The sequence below is a fragment of the Piliocolobus tephrosceles genome, chromosome 9, assembly GCF_002776525.5.
Source record: "Piliocolobus tephrosceles isolate RC106 chromosome 9, ASM277652v3, whole genome shotgun sequence".
NCBI lineage: Eukaryota > Metazoa > Chordata > Mammalia > Primates > Cercopithecidae > Piliocolobus > Piliocolobus tephrosceles.
The window spans coordinates 10,761,393-10,780,636 of NC_045442.1; the positions used below are offsets into that span (position 1 = coordinate 10,761,393).

The window sequence follows — 19,244 nt, forward strand, 5'->3', positions numbered from 1 at the left end:
CCCTCCATCCTGTTCACGCGAGACTTGAGCAAGGCGGGGGGCGGGAAGGGAGTCGGAGACACAACAAAGATGGCGGCGGCGACTGCGACGGTGACGAAGACGGCGGCGGCGGCGACGGCGTTGAACAAGGCGGTGTGGTTTACTCGATGCAGCTGTCAGGAGGTAAGTAGCAGGCTGCCGGCTCGGACGGCGGCGACGCGGCGGGACAGGGCGGATAAGAAGGAGCAGCCGGAGGCGAGAGCTGGGTTCGCCGCGGGCCGGCTGATCCGGCGAGAGACTCAGTTCCGCGGAGGGTCGGGCGTGGTCAGTAGGCGGGCAGGTGATGGCCAGGGACCTCCTTAGCCGGAGTGCGGTGGAGTGCGGCGCCTATGGCCACGAGAACCCTGAGGGAGCGGGGTCTCCTGCTGTCGGCGCCGTCGGGCAGGACCTCGGAGGCTCTGAGGCGGGAACTGCTGCCTGGCTCTGACAGGTGGTTCTGCGGGAGGCGTCCGGAGGTTTGCGTCTTCACGGGGTCCCAGGGGCGAAGGGAGTCAGGCGGGCGCGGGTCTCCTAGGTGTTTCGAATCCTGGCGAGGATGTCGCTCCGAATCCTGGTGAGGCTGCCGCCCCAACGCCGGTCCCAGGCTGCTCGTTGGGAGAAGGACGTTTAAAGCCTTCGTATTTTATCTAATGATCCTGCCCGGATCCGTGTCTACTGCATGGGCACCCTTATTTTAGGAACATGTGAGATTTGAGAAAGACATTGTAGCGAATAACTATTTGGGTTCATTCGGGGTTTAGATCTCTGGATAAACTGTGTGGAGTGCGAGTAGCCAAGCCTAGCATGCTCGATTACTGGATCTGAAGCTAAACGAGTTCTAGCAAACACTAACCACGTGGCCTACTTAAAGTCCCCCTGATGTGCTGGTCAGAACCCGAAAGAGGTGTGACAAGCGGGAGAAGAAATAAAGGCGTCTTAAATTATGTGATATGAGGAAATTCAGTTTTGAAAGAACTTATTTAAAACTACTTAAACGTCGGAACTAACGATTTCAAAAATTCAATTTAATTTTGATTTATGTCATGTTGTCACAACAGCTAGAGGTTATTATTATTGATGAGAGTTCGTTACAGTGAATTGAAATGTCTGGTGTTATTTTCCCCTAGCGGTCTAGGATGTTTCCCAGAAAACCGTAACTGTTTTGTGTTGTGATAGGATAAAAAGGATGGGATTCAGATGTGCCCTTATCGGATGTACATTTTTTTTTTTTTAAAGCCCTTTCCCATTTCCCTATTTAGGACTAATGCATTGTTTTTATGCAACTATAGCTGTTCAGCAGTCCTAGGCTTACCGTTTTAGAAGTGTACTGTGGGCCGGGCGCGGTGGCTCAAGCCTGTAATCCCAGCACTTTGGGAGGCCGAGACGGGCGGATCACGAGGTCAGGAGATCGAGACCATCCTGGCTAATACGGTGAAACCCCGTCTCTACTAAAAAATACAAAAAACTAGCCGGGTGAGGTGGCGGGCGCCTGTAGTCCCAGCTACTTGGGAGGCTGAGGCAGGAGAATGGCGGGAACCCGGGAGGCGGAGCTTGCAGTGAGCTGAGATCCGGCCACTGCACTCCAGCCTGGGCGACAGAGCGAGAGCGAGACTCCGTCTCAAAAAAAAAAAAAAAGTGTACTGTGACTAAATGAAGTTAATTTTAATTTCGTTAAACTGAAGTTTAACTTAAATTTAGACATTAAAAATCTTGCCAAAAACGAATCCACCAGTGAGAAAACGATAGTCACACCAGTTATTCTTTGGTGATCCTATGGAGTTTTTGCTGAAGTGAAGCTACTGCTTTGTTCTTTGATTATCTGTCAGTTCGTTTTCTTTTCAGCTAATGTAATGATAAGATTGGCATAAGTTATTAGCTCATTCAACCTGTAGATGCTAATTACGTTCTTATCTTAAAGGTTTTGATTTGTGGTGTGCTTTTTGTTTGTTTTTTGTGCAGACCTCTGTATGGCTTTTCAATTTTAGTTGAAATTCTCTCTCCATGGCCTTTTGGAGTCACTTGCTGTATCTCCAGAGTAAATTTCAATTACTCTACATTTCATCAATGTTGGAGTGGCAAGAAAAAGGAGGAACTGATTTGGGGTGAAAAGGTTAGATTGTATAATTTCTCTTCTGATTTCTTTCAGCATGGTTTTACTTATATTTTATTTTTATATTTTGATTTCTGATTTCTCAGAGCCTCATAATTTCCTTTTTTGCCTTCAAGAGTTTTTGACAGTTCTGAAATCAGGAATTAAGTTCTAATTATTTTTGAAGGCCCATGTTACTCCATAGAAACCAATCCTTATTTGTCAGCGTTGACTGTTTATATGTGTTCTGTAGCAGAGTAAATCTCAGTGACCATAATTATTAGGCTATGGAGGGTAAACACATCTATTGAACTGAAATCACTTTATGTGTATAGGCCTGCCTAACCCATAAATTATTATGTAAGTAAGTTAGTTGCTAATACTGTATTCTTCCTTATGGCTACCCATGAGAAGTAAGACTTCTCATGAACGCTAGGTGAAGGAAACGTATCCTGCTGTTCCCTAATCATGTTCTCAAAATTCTCCCACAGTTTATAAAAAACATAGAAGGAAGATAGGTCAGAGAGCCTCTTCTCTGGTTGTTTCATAGTTGTGAGTGCCTCCTAATTTGCATTTCAGTGCCTGTGTTTTAAATTATTAGCTACTGGTTAAGAGGTGGGGGGGTGCATGTATATATGCTTGCATTGATCTACTGCTTTACATTTATGAGACTGAAGAAGAAAGATCAGAGGACTTCATACAAAATAAATCCTTTATCAGAAACCAAGGAAGATCAGAAATTAGCTTAAATTATCTACTTGAGGTAGAGGTTTTCCTGTCCTTTGGGATATCAAAGCTTGATTATCATACACCTCTTTTTCCCCTACCGGCTTGCATAGCTTCTGGTTGTTTTCTAAAAGCATTAATTTTGAGCCTTGAATAATAATTTGGGTGATGCTACTGGCATGATAATACTTTAGATATACCCTAGCCAGTTTCTATATAGATATCCACCTACACCCCATGGAATGTCATACTAAATTCAACGTAACTTTAATCAGAATAATCACAGGAAGGACTTGGGAATTTTGCTATATCATAAGGAACAATCATCATAAAGTATGGGAATATTGTTCTCTTTGGTTGATATGATTAGATATCTTAGTTCAGGTTGCTATAACGAATTACCATAGACTGGGTGGTTTAAACAAACACTTATTTTTCACAGTTCTGGAGGCTGGGAAATCTTAATATCAAGGTGCCAAGAGATCAGGTATCTGGGGAGGGCTTGCTTTCTGGTTGTATCCTCTCATGGCAAAGAGCAGAGAGGAAGCAAGATCTCTGGGATCTCTTCACAAGGCATTAATCCCATTTAGAGGACTTCACCTTTATAACCCTATTATCTCTCAAAGGCCCCACTCCAGATACCATCAAATTAGGGGTTAGAATTTCAACATATCAGCTTTTAGGGACATAAACATTCAGTCCATGACAATACCAGCAGAAAGAGTACATCTGAGTTGTAATAACACCACCCACATCTATAATAATACTGGAGAATACTTAAGTATATTTCTTGTTCAGATGACATCATATCACATATTGAAATTTTGTGTAAAGTAAGTAATCTTTTGGCTAACTCCAAGGTATTGAGTTCATGTCCAGTGTGGGAAAGATACCACTAAAAAAATTATAGTTTGTGGATTTTCTAAAGTATATTTTATTATGTTTGCAAAGGTTTTAAAATTTATCAGTGCCTTAGAGGCATCTCTGGGCATCAGTTAATTTGTGGAATTCCTAGATGAAACTTTGAGACCTGAGACTGATGATAATTACATTAAAGACAGGAAAATGACTCGGATAGAAAACCTTTATTTTCTTTCTATAAGAGGAAGTCTTTTGTAGTTGCAGAATTTTTTTTTTCTTTTTAAAAAGTAGAGATGAGGTCTCGCTATGTTGCCTGGACTGGTCTTGAACTCCTGAGCTCAGGCAGTCCTCCCACCTTAGCTTCTGAAAGTGCTGGGATTATAGGCATGAGCCACCATGTCCAGCCTAGTTTCAGAATTATTACTATTTTTCAATTTATTGTGCTTAGAAATACTGACTTGAGATGTAGAAAGCTGAGTTTTGAGCCCGAGACTGTACTTCACTTTAGGCACCTCTCATTCATATGTGTCTCTGCTATAGACTCGGGCTTTGCGAGCACCCGTCATACCCTGTCTATATGGTCTGCTATAGACTTGAACTTTGCGAGCACCTGTCATACCCTGTGTATATGGTCTACTGTAGACCGGAGCTTTGTGAGCACCTGTCATACCCTGTGTATATGGTCTACTATAGACCGGAGCTTTGCGAGCACCCGTCATACCCTGTGTATATTGTCTACTGTAGACTCAGGCTTTGCGAGCACCCGTCATACCCTGTGTATATTGTCTACTGTAGACTCAGGCTTTGCGAGCACCTGTCATACCCTGTGTATATGGATATATGGGATAGAGGCCATGCGGGTCAAGTGGGCACAAAAATGCTTAGGGATGAAATGACACTTAATTTTTAAATCATGACAGGACGTTTAAGTTTATAAAGCATACTAATATATTTCAAATTCTACTTTAAGAAGAGTTTTTCTTCATGTTTGCAATGTTACAATGTTATCTTCTCATTTCAGAGTCATTCTTTTATTTTTTTTAATTTTATCATGCATTATGGTTGAAAAGCAGCACACAATTTATGGCAGGGAACACAGTGAAGTTTATAATGTGACAATGTGATAATAGCCAAGACTGTCAAAATATGCCAGCCGTCCTCTGTAATTAGGCTCATTTGTGTTCTTAAACTTGAGATGCATGTATAAAAATATCATTTTCTTCTGCTTGCTTTCTGGCAGTCTTGTGTGTTTTTACTGCACTGTCACATGTTGTACTGTAGCAATGTTATGCTTTCTAATCAAGATTTGGTAAGGATTATCTTGCTTCCAGAAGCCTGTGAAAGTACATTCAGACATTTTCCAGGGGAAATTTATTAGTTTTCATGTGAACTGATTGGCAAGAAGTGATGCTAAGTTACAATGTAAATACTGGGATTTCTTTCTTCATTATAGCTTTTATAATTAGAACACAGACAATCTATAGGGCTATACAGCTTTTACAAATTAAAAAAGTGTTTTCCTAGATCTTATTCTTGATAGTCTTTTTCATTGGAGCTGACTAGCTTACATTTTCCCACCAAGAGCAAACTTAAAGGACAGATAATCAGCACAATCAACTGCAGTCAACAAAACAAATAGTAACACAATGATAAATAAACTGAGAACTAGTTCAAATAAAGGTGATAAGATGGGGAAGAAAACAACTGAAACAAATGTGTTCAAAAGCCAACAATAATTCTTAAGATTCAGAAAATTGAGCCAGACTAAAGCAAGTGATTTAAAGAGGTGGCCTGTAAGTAAAATAAGCAGAGATGAGTTTGAGAAATTGCAAAGTGATTTGAAAAATTGCAAATTGGGATTACTTGAGACTAAAGTGGAACATCTTTGTTTTATTGTAACTAAGAAACAAATAGATGTTCAGTATATTCTCCCAACCACATTGATGAACCGATAGAAAAAGGTGAATAACTGAATCAGGGGTGGTGAGAATTTTAAAATCCAAGTCATAACCATTTGGTTTTTTTGCTACAAAAATAATTATTAGAAAAATGGCTACCATTTTCTGATAGCCTACCATATGCAATACATGTCACAATATACTTTATGTATACTTACCTATAAAACTTAAGATAGTACTGCAAATTGGATTATGATTCCATTTTACGAACTAGGAAACTAAGGCTGAGAGAGGTCCCTCCCTATTCAGTCTTAAAGCTAGCGAGTTTGACTTAATACCAAAATATGGTTCTACCTCCGTATCCAGTAGGTACTAGTTCCAGGACCCCTGTAGATACCAAATTTATGGGTGCTCCAGTTCTTTATATAAAATGGCTTAGTATTTGCATATAACTCACAGTCTCATCCTTTTGTATACTTTAAGCTCTAGATTATTTATAATACCTAATACAGTGTAAATGTTATGTAAATAGTTATACTGTATTGTTTAGGGAATTATGACCCCCCCCAAAAGTCTGGTGAAACCCCGTCCCTACTAAAAATACAAAAAATCAGCCATGTGTGGTAGAGGGCACCTGTAATCCCAGCTACTCTGGAGGCTGAGGCAGGAGAATTGCTTGAACCTGGGAGGCAGAGGTTGCGGTGAGCGGAGATTGCGCCATTGCACTACAGCCTGGGCAATAAGAACGAAACTCCATCTCAAAAAAAAAGAAAAAAAAAGTCTGTACATGTTCAATATAGATGCAACCATCCAGTTTTTCCAAATAATTTTGTTTTGCAATTGGTTGAATCAACAGATAACAGAACCTTTGGATATAGAGAGTTGTCTATATTCTATTTGTCCAGAGGATAAACTTTCGGTAGCCTCAACTTTCTAGACAGTTTTCTAAAAAATAGGCTTTTCTACCTGAAAAGGGGTAGTAATTTTTTTTTTTTTTTTGAGACGGAGTCGCGCTCTGTCTCCCAGGCTGGAGTGCAGTGGCACAATCTCAGCTCACTGCAGCCTCTGCCTCCTGGGTTCAAACAGGCTGAGTTCTCCTGCCTCAGCCTCCCAAGTAGCTGGGATTTCAGGTGCCTGCCACTATGTCTGGCTAATTTTTTTGTATTTTTAGTAGAGACGGGGTTTCACCATGCTGGCCAGGCTGGTCTCGAACTCTTGACCTTCTGATCTGCCCACCTCAGCTTCCCAAAGTGCTGGGATTATGCTGGGATTATAGGCATGAGCCACCGTGCCTGGCAGTAATAATTTTTTTTTTTTTTTTTTTTTTTTTTTTTTGACAGAGTCTTGTTCTGTCGCCAGGCTGGGGTGCAGTGGTGCAATCTCAGCTTACTGCAACCTCTGCTTCCCGGGTTCAAGCGATTCTCCTACCTCAGCCTCCTGAGAAGCAGGGATTACAGGCGCCCGCCACTATGCCCGGCTAATTATTTTGGTATTTTTAGTATAGATGGGGTTTCACCATGTTGGCCAGGATGGTCTTGATCTCTTGACCTTGTGATCCACCCGCCTCGGCCTCCCAAAGTGCTGGGATTACAGGCGTGAGCCACCATGCCCGGCCACTGATAATTTTTAAAAGCTCCTGGAGCTACCATAGCTTCTAAAAAGGGAGGAAAGGAACGATTCACAAGTATTGAATTAAGAAAAGTGAGAATTCAGTTACCTGTAAGTCCTTATTTGGCTAAATTTGTTTGGAATAAAGAACAGACTAGATGTGAAGAGAGAAGACGACGAGGTATGAAGATAAGATTTATCAGTCTGAAGCCAGAAAACAGGGAAAACAAAAACAGCCCTGTGTTACTGAGTGGTTGTAAAGTACAATAATTCATATTAGTGGTATATCAAATCTTGGTCTATTTCCAGTAGATTTCTAGTTAAGTCAAAGTAGTTTTGATTCTTAAAAAGTTGGTCATATTTTTGTAAATTGGAAAATCTGCTTTTGTGGAACCCCTCATTCCTCAACCCTACAGTTCTACGGTTTAAAAACAGGCTGAAAAGGACCAGTAACAGTCTATTCTTGAAGAAGAAAAACAAAGCTGGGGGACTTAAATTACTGTGATAGCAAGACTTATTATTAAGACTATCTGGTATGGCTGCAAGGACAGATAGGCTAGTGGAACAGAATAGAGAATCCAGAAGCAGAACCACATACATATAACCATTTGATTTAAAAAGGAGACATTGGAGCTTAGTAGAGAAAGGCCGATCTGGTAGGTACACATGCTGGGACAGTTGGATATCTTTTTGGAAAAAAGTATGCTTTGACTTTTACCTCCCACCATACACAAAACTCAAGTCCAGATAAAAATATGAAAGGTAAGATAAAAAGCATTTAGAAGGAAGTATAGGAGAACATCTTCCAGTAAGATGTAGGCAAGGATTTAGGACACAAACAACTCTAAATGTAAAGGATAAAAATGGGTAAATTGTACTATATTAAGAGCTTTTGTTCATCAAAAATTACCATTAAGAAAGTGAAGGCTGGGTGCGGTGGCTCATGTCTGTAATCCCAGCACTTCAGGAGGCTGAGGCGGGCGGATCACGAGGTCAGGAGATCAACACCCTCCTGGCTAACATGCTGAAACCCCATCTCTACTAAAAATGCAAAAAAAATCAGCCTGGCATGGTGGTGGGCGCCTGTAGTCCCAGCTACTTGGGAGGGTGAGGCAGGAGAATGGCGTGAACCTGGGAGGCGGAGCTTGCAGTGAGCAGAGATCGCGCCACTGCACTCCAACCTGGGCAACAGAGCCAGACTCCATCTCAAAAAAAAAAAAGAAAAGAAAAGAAAATGAAAAGGCAACCACAGTGGGAGAAGACACTTAAGATGCACATATCCTAATAAAGGACTCATAAAGCATTCTTCCATATTAGGAAAAGACAACACAATAGAAAAATAAGCAAAAGGTATGAGCAGACATTACACAACAGAGGGTATCTAAGTGGTTAATTAGCATATATTAAAAAGTTTACATCTTCATTAGCCATCAAGGAATCTAAATTAAAACTAATGTGATACCACCAGACACCCACCAGAACAGCTAAAACGAAAAAGGCAAAAAATGCCCAAGTATTGTCAAGGATGGGGAGCAGAACTCTTGTTTACTGCTAGTGGGAGTGTAAATTGCTATAATCACTTTGAAAACCTATTTGGCATTATCTAAAACCGAATATATGCATGCCTTTGATCCAGCAGTTTCACTCCTATACAACGAACAGAAATATGTATGTAATCAAAAAACATGTAGTAATATGTTCCTGGAAACTTTATTCACAGCAGCCAATTACTGGAAATTACCCAGATGATCTAAAAACAGTATAAGAGATTAGTTGTGGCACGGTCACACAACAGACTCCAGCAGTCAATCTGAGCAAACTTCAGTTGCATGCAGCAATATGGATGACTCTTACAATTATAATGTTGAGTGACAGAAATCAGACAGAGGTTCATAGTGTGTGATTCCGTTTACATCAAGTTGAAGAACAGACAAAACTAATCTACAGAGTCGGAAGTCAGGATGGCTGTAACCCTTGTCAGGGCAGAGGGTCCTAGCTTTGGAAGGGTACACCAGGGGGGCTTCTGGGATGCCGGCAGCCTTCTGTTTCTTGATTGTGTTGCTGATTTTATGAATGTGTTCATTTTGTGACAATTCATTGAGCTCTGCTCTTATAATTTATGTGCTTTTCTGTGTATGTATGAGACTTCAAGAAAAAGTTAAGCATATGTGTTGAAAGTGAGTAATTTTTTGATGCCTACCACTGGCTACTAAAGATGGAAGCTTTTTTAGATGGAAAATTATTCGTTAAATAGTTTGAGTTTAGTAAAAGAATATTTTATCATAAGGTATATTTACCAGAGAATTGTACTTATTTGCATAAAAATTGTTTTTACTGGAAGAAAAGACTTTTTGTCTCCCAGGTGCTAGACTTCCTCATCTTACTCTTACTAGAAAACGTTTTGGCTATTTTATTGGTGAATTTGGGCCATAAACCTGGTGAAGACCAGCTTGTGATTGCAGAACCCACAAGAGGTTTTCTACACTAGTGTCAGGGATTTTCTTTTTTCTTTTTTTTCCTAGTCTTGGAGTGGATAGGATAATAGGTAGTAGAAGTGGTGATTTGGATATTTCTAGAGCGGGGGTTGGGAAGCTAAGGCCTGTAGGCCAAATCTGGCTCAATGCCTGTTTTTATAAAGCCTAATTGGAACACAGCCCCACCCATTTGTGTACATATTGTCTATGGCTGTCTGTTGTCCATGGCTGCTTACAGTGACAGTTGAGTAATTGCAGCAAAGATGAGCATGGCTTGCAAAGCCTAAAATATTTACTATCTGGCCCTTCATAAAAACTCTGCAACCCCTAGTTCTAGACCACTTATTTGCAGACTACTCATTCATGTGAACACTGTGTCTAAGAGCCTTTGCTGGTAGTCACTAGCAACATGCAGCTATTTCTATTTAAATTAATAAAATTAAAAACTCAGGTCATTTGTATTAGCCAAATTTCAAGTGCCTCAGTAGGTATATGTGGCTAGTAGCAACTGCATAAGAATAGCACAGATAAGCAACATGTCCATCATCCAGAAAATGGTCTCATTCTGTCCACCAGGATGGAGTCCAGTGGTGCGATCACGGCTCACTGCAGCCTCGACCACTCAGACCCAAGCAATTCTCCTACCTCAGCCTCCTTACTTCTAGTGAGGAGTGAGGAACCAGTGAAGCAGGGGGCTTGAATTGTGCATGCCAGCACTGTTACCTCCTGAGATGGAGTAGACTTTTCCTTTGAAGCTGGAATCATCGGCATGTGCCACCACACCCAGCTAATTAAAAACATTTTTTTTTTTGTAGGGACAAGTTCTCCCTTTGTTGGTCTCCGGCCTGCTTGGTTTCTTTATTGTCTTCTTCATCGATGATTTCTGCTTGTGTTCTTATTTCTTTAATCTGAACTTGTTTTCTGTTTTTTTCTGCCTTTGAAATTTCTTCCCATCCTCTATGACTAAGTTTGAATCCCTATTTATATTTAATTATTAAATATATTGATTTTTTGCCATTTTGTATATGTCTTCTTTAGTTCACCAGGAAGATTATAAGATACTGAAAGGCAGGCACTGTGTTTTCTCTTGCTTTGTATAGTGTCTTGCACAAAATAGTCTTTGTCATTTGTTTACTATGTACTAGATCTCCCTAAATAGTGTAAAATTATTTCAGTTTTGTTTTCTAGGTATAACAGACTGTAAACGTTAAAAAAGCAAAGATGGGTGAAAAAAAACCAGAGCCTTTGGACTTCGTGAAAGATTTTCAGGAATACCTGACTCAGCAGACCCATCATGTGAACATGATTTCTGGATCAGTTAGTGGAGACAAAGAAGCAGAGGCTCTTCAGGGAGGTAGACTCATTTTAATACTACTGAATAATTCACTTTTTATACACTACTATGATTGTGTGTAGCTGTTACTGTGAAGGCCACTGCGCATTAATGTGAATCATTCTGTTTTTTTCTAGAAAGATACAGGGCATTTTTCCCCCTTTTTAAAACATATCAGACTTCTGCTGGAGAGTGCTTAACATGGTCTGGAGATGCATTATGGCCTTGTTGGAAGGTTAGGGGCTCCAAATACCCTTCCTGTCCTCCAGTTTTTATGAGCTAGCATTAGACACAAGGAACCCAAAGGGGACTGGAACATCAGCTTCACCATACAAACGATTAGGCCATCAGGAAATCTGGATTCGACCTGAGACCAAAATAGGGGTTTCAGTTTCTTCTCTCTTAAAATGAAGAAAGAGCTGACCATATTTACCTATCCAAGAAGAGAAACGAAAATAGAGAAAGTGGTAACCTCCTTGAGCTTGCTAGAGGTAAATTTTGTCTAATTTGCTTGCCACAAAAAACTGGAATTTATTCCTAACCTAGCTCGGAGATCAGCAAACTATAGCCTGTGGGCCCCCATCTGGACTGCTGTTTTTGTAAGGCCTGCAAGCTGAGAATGGTTTTTACATTTAAAGGTGGTTTTAAAAGTGTCAAAAGAAGAATAATGTAATGATATATTAAAATTCTGTGAATTTCAAACTTGAGTACACATAAAATTTAATTGGAACACAGATATGCTCATTTGTTTACATATTTTCTATAGCTTTTTTTGTTTGTTGTGCTGAAACAGCAGAGTTGAGTAGTTGTGTTAGAGACCATATGGCCCACAAAGCCTGAAACATTTACTATCTCATGCCTATAGAAAAAGTTTGCTGACCCCCTGACCTAGATAGTCTGGGTAGGGCCTTATAATCCAGGGACTGGCAGCAGGGACCAGGCATCACCTGGGAGCTTGTTAGAAATACAAAACACCAGACACCACCCCAGATCTACTGAATTATAATCTGTGTTTTCATAAGATCCCCCAAGTAATTCATATACACATTAAAATGTGATAGTGACTGGCTTGGGAAAGCAGTGGGAGAGAGGAAGACACTGAGCCTTGTCCCTCTAACGCAGTGTTGCCCTCTTGTATATTGGTCTCGTCTCAACCAGCAGAATCACTTCTCCTAGTGAGGAGTGAGGAACCAGTGAAGCAGGGGGCTTGAATTGTGCCTGCCAGCACTGTTACCTCCTGAGATGGAGTAGACCTTTTCCTTTGAAGCTGTAGGAATGGAAATTTCTTTCTAACACGCAGATTTCCAGACAGGATTCAAGAGACCAGGGTTGTAGTCCCAGCCATTTGCTGATTTTCTTGATTGTGAGCACCAGGTCTCTTCAGTTTCTTTCTACAAAAAAGTAGTCAGATTATCTTAAAAGCAAACAGCCAAACATCTTTTCTCTCTGAGATTCTTAAAACCCTAACCTTCAGAGGTATCAGGGACAATAGTTTCCTTTATGTGCTTAATTAGAATTTTAAGATCGTGAATGGAACGGAGATCTAGAACGCTTGTATAAACAGTGGGATGTGGTAAACTCATTCACTGCTTCAGACTAAAATAGAGTTAGGGTTTTGGAGATTCTTTGCCACTTACAGTTGTAGAAATAGCCAGGGTGCTAAACACCTGTGTAACTGTGCCATCACTCTCCAGGGAATCTCTTTATTCCCCTTCCTCCTCACCTGTTCTCTTCTTCAAAAACATGTTAAGGACAAATACAATGTGTGTGTAAATAATTTTGTTTTCTTTTTTTTGAGACAGAGTCTTGCTCTGTCGCCCAGGCTGGAGTACAGTGGCGCAGTCTTGGTTCACTGCAACCTCTGCCTCCTGGATTCCAGCGATTCTCGTGTCTCAGCCTCCTGAGTAGCTGGGACTGCAGGTCCCTTCAAAATTGCTAGTGCTTCTCCTCCATATTCCTACTCTTCAGCTGCCAGAAGGAATAATTATAGTTAATATTGTTAACTGAAGACTGCCCAATTATGTGAAATAAACATTTGGAATATGAGATGTAGAGTCATTCATCTAATAAATTCATCTAAACCGCCATGCCCAGCTAACTTTTTTTGTTTTTCTCTTTTAAGTAGAGACAGGGTTTTGCCATGTTGGCTAGGCTGGTCTGTAACTCCTGGCCTCAAGCTATCCCCACACCTCTGCCTCCCAAAGTTCTGGGATTATAGGTATGAGCCACCACACTGGCCTTGTGTAAATAATTTGAGATCCCCCAAAGGTTCTCAGAATATAATAACAGAATGTATTACTGTTTTTGTATAAAATTAGCCTCAGTTCAGAAAGTCTGTTATAAAATGGATTTAACTTTTGTGGGAAGTGAACTGTCAATTTATAAGATTTTCAACCACTTAAAACTGAAATCCTAAATTGAGTTGATTCTGAGATGCATAATTTCTTTTGCTGTACTTTGTTTATAGCTGGAACAGATGGTGATCAAAATGGACTTGATCACCCATCTGTTGAAGTTTCCCTGGATGAAAACTCAGGAATGTTAGTAGACGGGTTTGAAAGGACCTTTGATGGGAAGCTCAAGTGTCGGTACTGCAACTATGCCAGCAAAGGAACAGCCCGGCTTATTGAACACATCAGAATCCACACAGGTAATGGAAAGACAGCTGGAAAAAGCATTTCTGTGAGGGTAGGAGAAGGGCCAAGGGGGGCAGGTTGGTTTGTCATAGAAATAGTTTTAATATTCAAAAATGAAGGTTTATGTAAAGTTCGAATAAATGGGAAAGTTACTCCATTTTTACAAAGCAACAACATAACAACGTACAAACAGGTCAGAAGTGAAGCCCTTTGTAGATCCTCTCCTTCCTTAGCCATGTTTCCCTCTTGATACAAATAATCTCTCAACATCTGTCTGCCTCTCAGATTGGGAAGGAATAATGCTAAAGCACTGCGATGTGATAAAATGTTTTAATCTTTATCCTATTACATTTCAGTTGCCCAGTTGTCGAAAGGGGGAAAAGTTTCAGAAAGTATACAGTTGCAGATGGTACTGCTAATCCCAGATCTCACTTTAGCTGTCCCTTCTGAGAAACTTTCCCAACTACATCTGCCCCTGCCCAAGACCAGGTCAGACGTCCTTCCTGTGTGCTTCATGCATCCTGTGCTCATTCATCACATCATCGTGGCCTGAGAGCCTCTTGAGGACAGGGATTGTGACAAGACCATCTTTGTACCACCAGAGCCTAGGAGGGCATGTGACACATACTTATTAGATGAATGACTCTACATCTCATATTCCAAATGTTTATTTCACATAATTGGGCAGTCTTCAGTTAACAATATTAACTATAATTATTCCTTCTGGCAGCTGAAGAGTAGGAAGATGGAGGAGAAGCACTAGCAATTTTGAAGGGATGCTTTGCATAACTCAGACTAGCAAGCCCATTTCAATTCTGAGCTTTCTATTTCATATAAGGACTTTTAAAAAAGCTTTTTTTGTATTTTTTTTTTTCTGTGAGGAAAGGGTATGCATATGTGTGTATGTGTGTGACTGTGTTTGTATATAAATGTATACATGAACATATAACTCAGACATACTTTTGATAAACTCATTATTATGTAAGACTATTACTAGAAATATTTCAGTTGTGCTGTTTCTTCTCTCTAAATGCATTTGAAGCCATAAGTTTTTATACTGTATTGACTAATATAACATCAATGCATATCTCAAGTTGTTGCTGATGAGTTCTTAAGTTTTATTTCAGTTTGTGGGTTTATTTACAAATTTTAACAATCTCATATGCTATGCAAATATGACTTTCTGAAAGCATTTTTCTTTTTGATCAATTTCCAGTTGTCCAATGAATGGACAAGCAAACTTTCCGTAAATGAACTACTCTTGTAGTTTCTCCATCATTTTTCTTTTGAAACAGGTGAAAAACCTCATCGATGTCATCTTTGTCCATTTGCATCTGCTTATGAGCGTCATCTGGAAGCCCATATGCGTTCTCATACTGGAGAAAAACCATACAAATGCGAATTATGTTCCTTCCGCTGCAGTGATCGAAGTAACTTGTCCCATCATCGAAGGCGCAAGCATAAGATGGTACCAATTAAAGGTACTAGGTCTTCCTTAAGCAGCAAGAAAATGTGGGGGGTTTTACAGAAGAAAACAAGCAATCTAGGCTATAGCAGAAGAGCACTAATCAACTTAAGTCCACCTTCCATGGTGGTTCAGAAACCAGACTACCTTAACGATTTTACCCACGAAATCCCAAATATCCAGACTGACTCCTATGAAAGTATGGCAAAAACCACACCAACTGGTGGCCTTCCAAGGGACCCCCAGGAACTCATGGTTGATAACCCTTTGAATCAGCTCTCTACTCTAGCAGGGCAGTTGTCCAGTTTGCCACCTGAAAACCAAAACCCTGCATCCCCTGATGTAGTTCCCTGCCCTGATGAAAAGCCTTTCATGATTCAGCAGCCCTCCACCCAAGCAGTAGTTTCTGCTGTATCAGCAAGTATTCCTCAGAGCTCCTCTCCCACAAGCCCAGAACCTCGGCCATCCCATAGTCAAAGGAACTATAGTCCAGTGGCAGGTCCAAGCAGTGAGCCAAGTGCCCACACGAGCACTCCCAGCATAGGAAACAGCCAGCCAAGCACCCCAGCCCCAGCCCTGCCGGTCCAGGACCCTCAGCTTCTGCACCACTGCCAGCACTGTGATATGTACTTTGCAGACAACATCCTTTACACTATTCATATGGGATGTCATGGGTATGAAAATCCTTTTCAGTGTAATATATGTGGATGCAAATGTAAAAACAAGTATGATTTTGCCTGTCATTTTGCAAGAGGGCAACATAACCAACATTGATTGAAAATAGTCATATTTTACTTAGTTTTGCTGTTTTGTGGTTTGGTTTGTTTTGTTCTTTGTTTTGGTCATCCCTAATAAAGTGTCTGCTAATTCAAGGCTTATACATTATATTTATAGAATATAAATTTGACAATGGAATAAAATTTTCCCTTTTTTTCATAAAAATCTGGTCAGGGTCATTTATATATTAGAACAGTTAGACACATTGGTGTCTCTTTTCTTTTCCTTTCGACATTGGATAATTGGAGTGCAGTCATAATCTTACAAGATGTTCATTTGAATTTCTCACATTTGTGGTCCTTAAAAACTTCAAAAGGCTTATCCATACTTTTGATGTTTCAATATACATTGAACTGGATGTTATTTCTGCCATATTTCAAAATAGTAGAATTTAACGGAATTTATTACTACTCATTTCAGTGTTTAGTACAGAAATTGCCTTAAAAATTGCTATTTATTGAAATACCATTTAGTTTACATTTCTTAAGTTGAATCGGTAGTTTCATTTCAACTGATAATAGTAAAGCTATTTCAGTTTAGCAAATTTTTCTTTTTTCCACAAGGGGAAATGTAAAACAGTTAAGACTTGAAATTGAAAACTCTTTTAATATTTAAAATGACTTGTTTATTCAATGTCTAAACACGTCAGTTTTCCACTGGATTTTTATTTTCACAGGTAAATATACTAGAGTGCTAGATGCCTTTTTCCCCTCTCAGTTTGACTTTCATTTAAATCCTTCATTCTGATATCATTACTGTTAGGTGAGGTGGATAACTATAATGAGAATCTCTTATTCTTCCTATTCCGTTGATGACCAAAGAGGTAAAGTGAAGTCCTCCTTAACATTAAAATGCAGCCTCCAAACAAATTCTCAAGATTCCTTTTCCTTCCTTCTATCCATTTATTGCCCATAATTTCCAAGAAAAGGTGGGTATAGAAACACATGAGAAAATGTGATAGTGAAGTCATATTTACAAAAATGAGAACATGTCCAAAATGGATTCTTGTCTCCTCTTCAGAATTAGCCGTTTAAAATATTTTCTGTGAATTCAAATTGTAATTCTTATTTACAGTTTTACCAGACTTCATGTAGAGTGATGAAACCATGTAGAAACTAAATCATTGCTTTAGTGAGAAAGGATAAAAAGGTGTGGAAATAACTATAAAATGCATATAAATATGACATTTGTTTATAAAAATAAGACTTAATAAATATAGAGTAATTCATTTTGAATAGGAGGCTATTGTTTTTTATATTGTGTAATAACTCACATACTCTGAAGAGAGCTTGGTCAAACAATAAAATATATTGTTACTAACTTGGTTTCTTTTCTGTGTACTTTGCAAAAATTCTATTTTTAATTTTGTTCATATGTTGAATGTGCTTCTAATTGGCATCTTAAAAGAGAATATTAAGCATCTATTAACCAAAAAAGACCTCTAATAGTAAATGAAAGGGAAATATTGGTGGTATGTACCCACAAAAACCCCAGGTGCCAAGTTAATGGATCCTCTGCCTTCCCTTTCAGATGCTAAAAAGCCACTGTAATGAGTTCTTGCAGTTTAGCATCCGATCTAATAAGCTACTGCATTGTTTAAAGAGCAGCATCAAGGACAGTTTCTCCAAACTGGAATCTTTGTCAACTCTTGTACTTTAAAATTCTACAATTCTGTTACATTGTTGCTTAAATCACTGCCTGCTCAGATCCCTTTTTACTGCGGTAGTTTCCAAGTGTATAACTTGGCTTTAGTATTTATTTATCAGTTGCCAGAAAGAAACAGGTTGTCATTTGGAAGCTTTTGTGGTGATTTTCTTCCCATTTTATTCCTCAGATAAAAGCAGTACCCCAAAATAGAAAGTGAAAATTTTCATGAAACAAAGAGAAATAACTCCCTTGTTAAAACCAGCTTGTTAACTCTATATTCTCAGTCAAATGCATTTTTTTCTAACAACTGAACATGGATGTTGTGAAGGTGCATTTTAATTTAAATATGGAAAAGATTTTTTCATAATTACATACTAGAATGTAAAATTATAATTTTGCTATGACTTAAAGAGCACAGTTGATATCCCAAAGGTGTTAATGCTTAGAAGCTACAGTTATTCTAAATGCACTAAAATTTTTGAGGCAGATCTACCTTAGAGGCTTTTTTGGTATTGTATTTTTTAAAATATTTAGATTTTATTTAAATTTCCTGTGAGGTAAATTCTGTATTTGGAAAGATGTTCATGTCTTCCCTTCTGTATTGAATGTTTCTCTCATTTTATTTTTAATCAAATATTTTATAGAAATGAGTTGCTGGGAAGAGTTTAACATGCACTATTTATAGTACTTTGCCGTTAAGAGGCAATGTTCTGAAGCTAAATTTATTTTTGTTCAGTGAACATATGTTTAGATTTTTAAAGTTGGTAGATAATTTATCTCCACTAATATTTTTTTAAGAAACTGTGAAGAGATTAACTGGGAATAATTTTATTTCAGATTTTACTAGTGTAGTGTGTAGCTACAACTTCTTGAAATTCAAGTTAAGGCTAGACTTTTACTTTGAAAAAATTCCACTGGGTGTTTCCAGGGCTATTTCATTTTAGAAATAAGTGTTTGCCATTCTTCTGCAAAAACTGAACAAGGGGAATACTACAAAAAATAACTCAGAGATAAAATCCTCATTTCAAGTTCTACAAAATATTTATCAAATGAATGTTAATTTTTGTTAAAATTCCCTGCTAAAAACGTTTTCATTAGTCTTAGAGGATACATGCTTTCTAGAACTTGTTTTTGTTAACATGTGCTTTGATGTAAAGAACATATTTTGTATGCAAAACATAACTTGCATTACGGTTGTAAAATACACTATATTGTTTAGGGATTCTGGAAAGCAGTTTAATGTGGAAATAACTATATCTAGTATGCAGTTCATATTGTGAATGAAGCTTTGCTTTTGTAATAAATAAAAAATAAGACTTTCTAATGACCTTGATTTTTCTTTTTCAGAAAATAAGATCAAATTAGTGTTTTAGTAATTTTCTGCTAGTAAAACGTTAAGTTAATGAAAGAAATAGATTTTATGGCTACACTGCTTTGAATTTCTAAAATACCTTACCTGAGAAGATTCATCACGAGCTAAAAACCAAAACAGCTCCATATACCTGCAACTTGTCCCCCTCGTAGTTTCTTCTCTTTATGTAAGATCCATTTAACTTGACTCCTGCCCCCCTAGCCCTACCCTAAGTGTTCTGGCACATGAGGAAGGCTGCCTCTGTGCTTAATTATCCACATCATGTTTGACAAGGGACTGACTCACTTTGGCATTACTAGACTAGAAAACATCGTAATACAACACTGTTGTTTCAACAAAT

The 19,244-nt window shown here is 38.9% G+C and overlaps 1 protein-coding gene across 6 annotated transcripts; it reads left to right on the top strand.

Annotated features, from left to right (window-relative positions):
- The first annotated feature begins 6 nt into the window (after positions 1–6).
- On the top strand, positions 7–18,859 carry IKZF5 (IKAROS family zinc finger 5). 6 transcript variants are annotated; one of them, XM_023224448.2, is made up of 5 exons: positions 7–162; positions 1,978–2,128; positions 10,863–11,028; positions 13,475–13,657; positions 14,939–18,859. In XM_023224448.2, exons 3-5 carry the CDS (start codon positions 10,896–10,898, stop codon positions 15,880–15,882), a joined length of 1,260 nt encoding a protein of 419 aa, XP_023080216.1. In that variant the 5' UTR covers positions 7–162; positions 1,978–2,128; positions 10,863–10,895; the 3' UTR covers positions 15,883–18,859. The 6 variants fall into 6 exon arrangements, with proteins under 6 accessions (XP_023080216.1, XP_023080215.1, XP_023080214.1 ...); XM_023224447.3 differs by having other exon boundaries at positions 27–162; positions 10,850–11,028; XM_023224446.3 differs by lacking the exon at positions 1,978–2,128 and having other exon boundaries at positions 35–162; positions 10,850–11,028.
- The last annotated feature ends 385 nt before the right edge of the window (positions 18,860–19,244 follow it).

Coding starts and splice junctions, on each gene's coding strand:
- IKZF5 (XM_023224448.2), top strand. CDS start 10,896: ATGGGTGAAAAAAAACCAGAGCCTTTGGACTTCGTGAAAGATTTTCAG. Junction 11,029..13,474: donor AGCAGAGGCTCTTCAGGGAG/GTAGACTCATTT, acceptor CTTTGTTTATAG/CTGGAACAGATGGTGATCAA. Junction 13,658..14,938: donor ACACATCAGAATCCACACAG/GTAATGGAAAGA, acceptor CTTTTGAAACAG/GTGAAAAACCTCATCGATGT.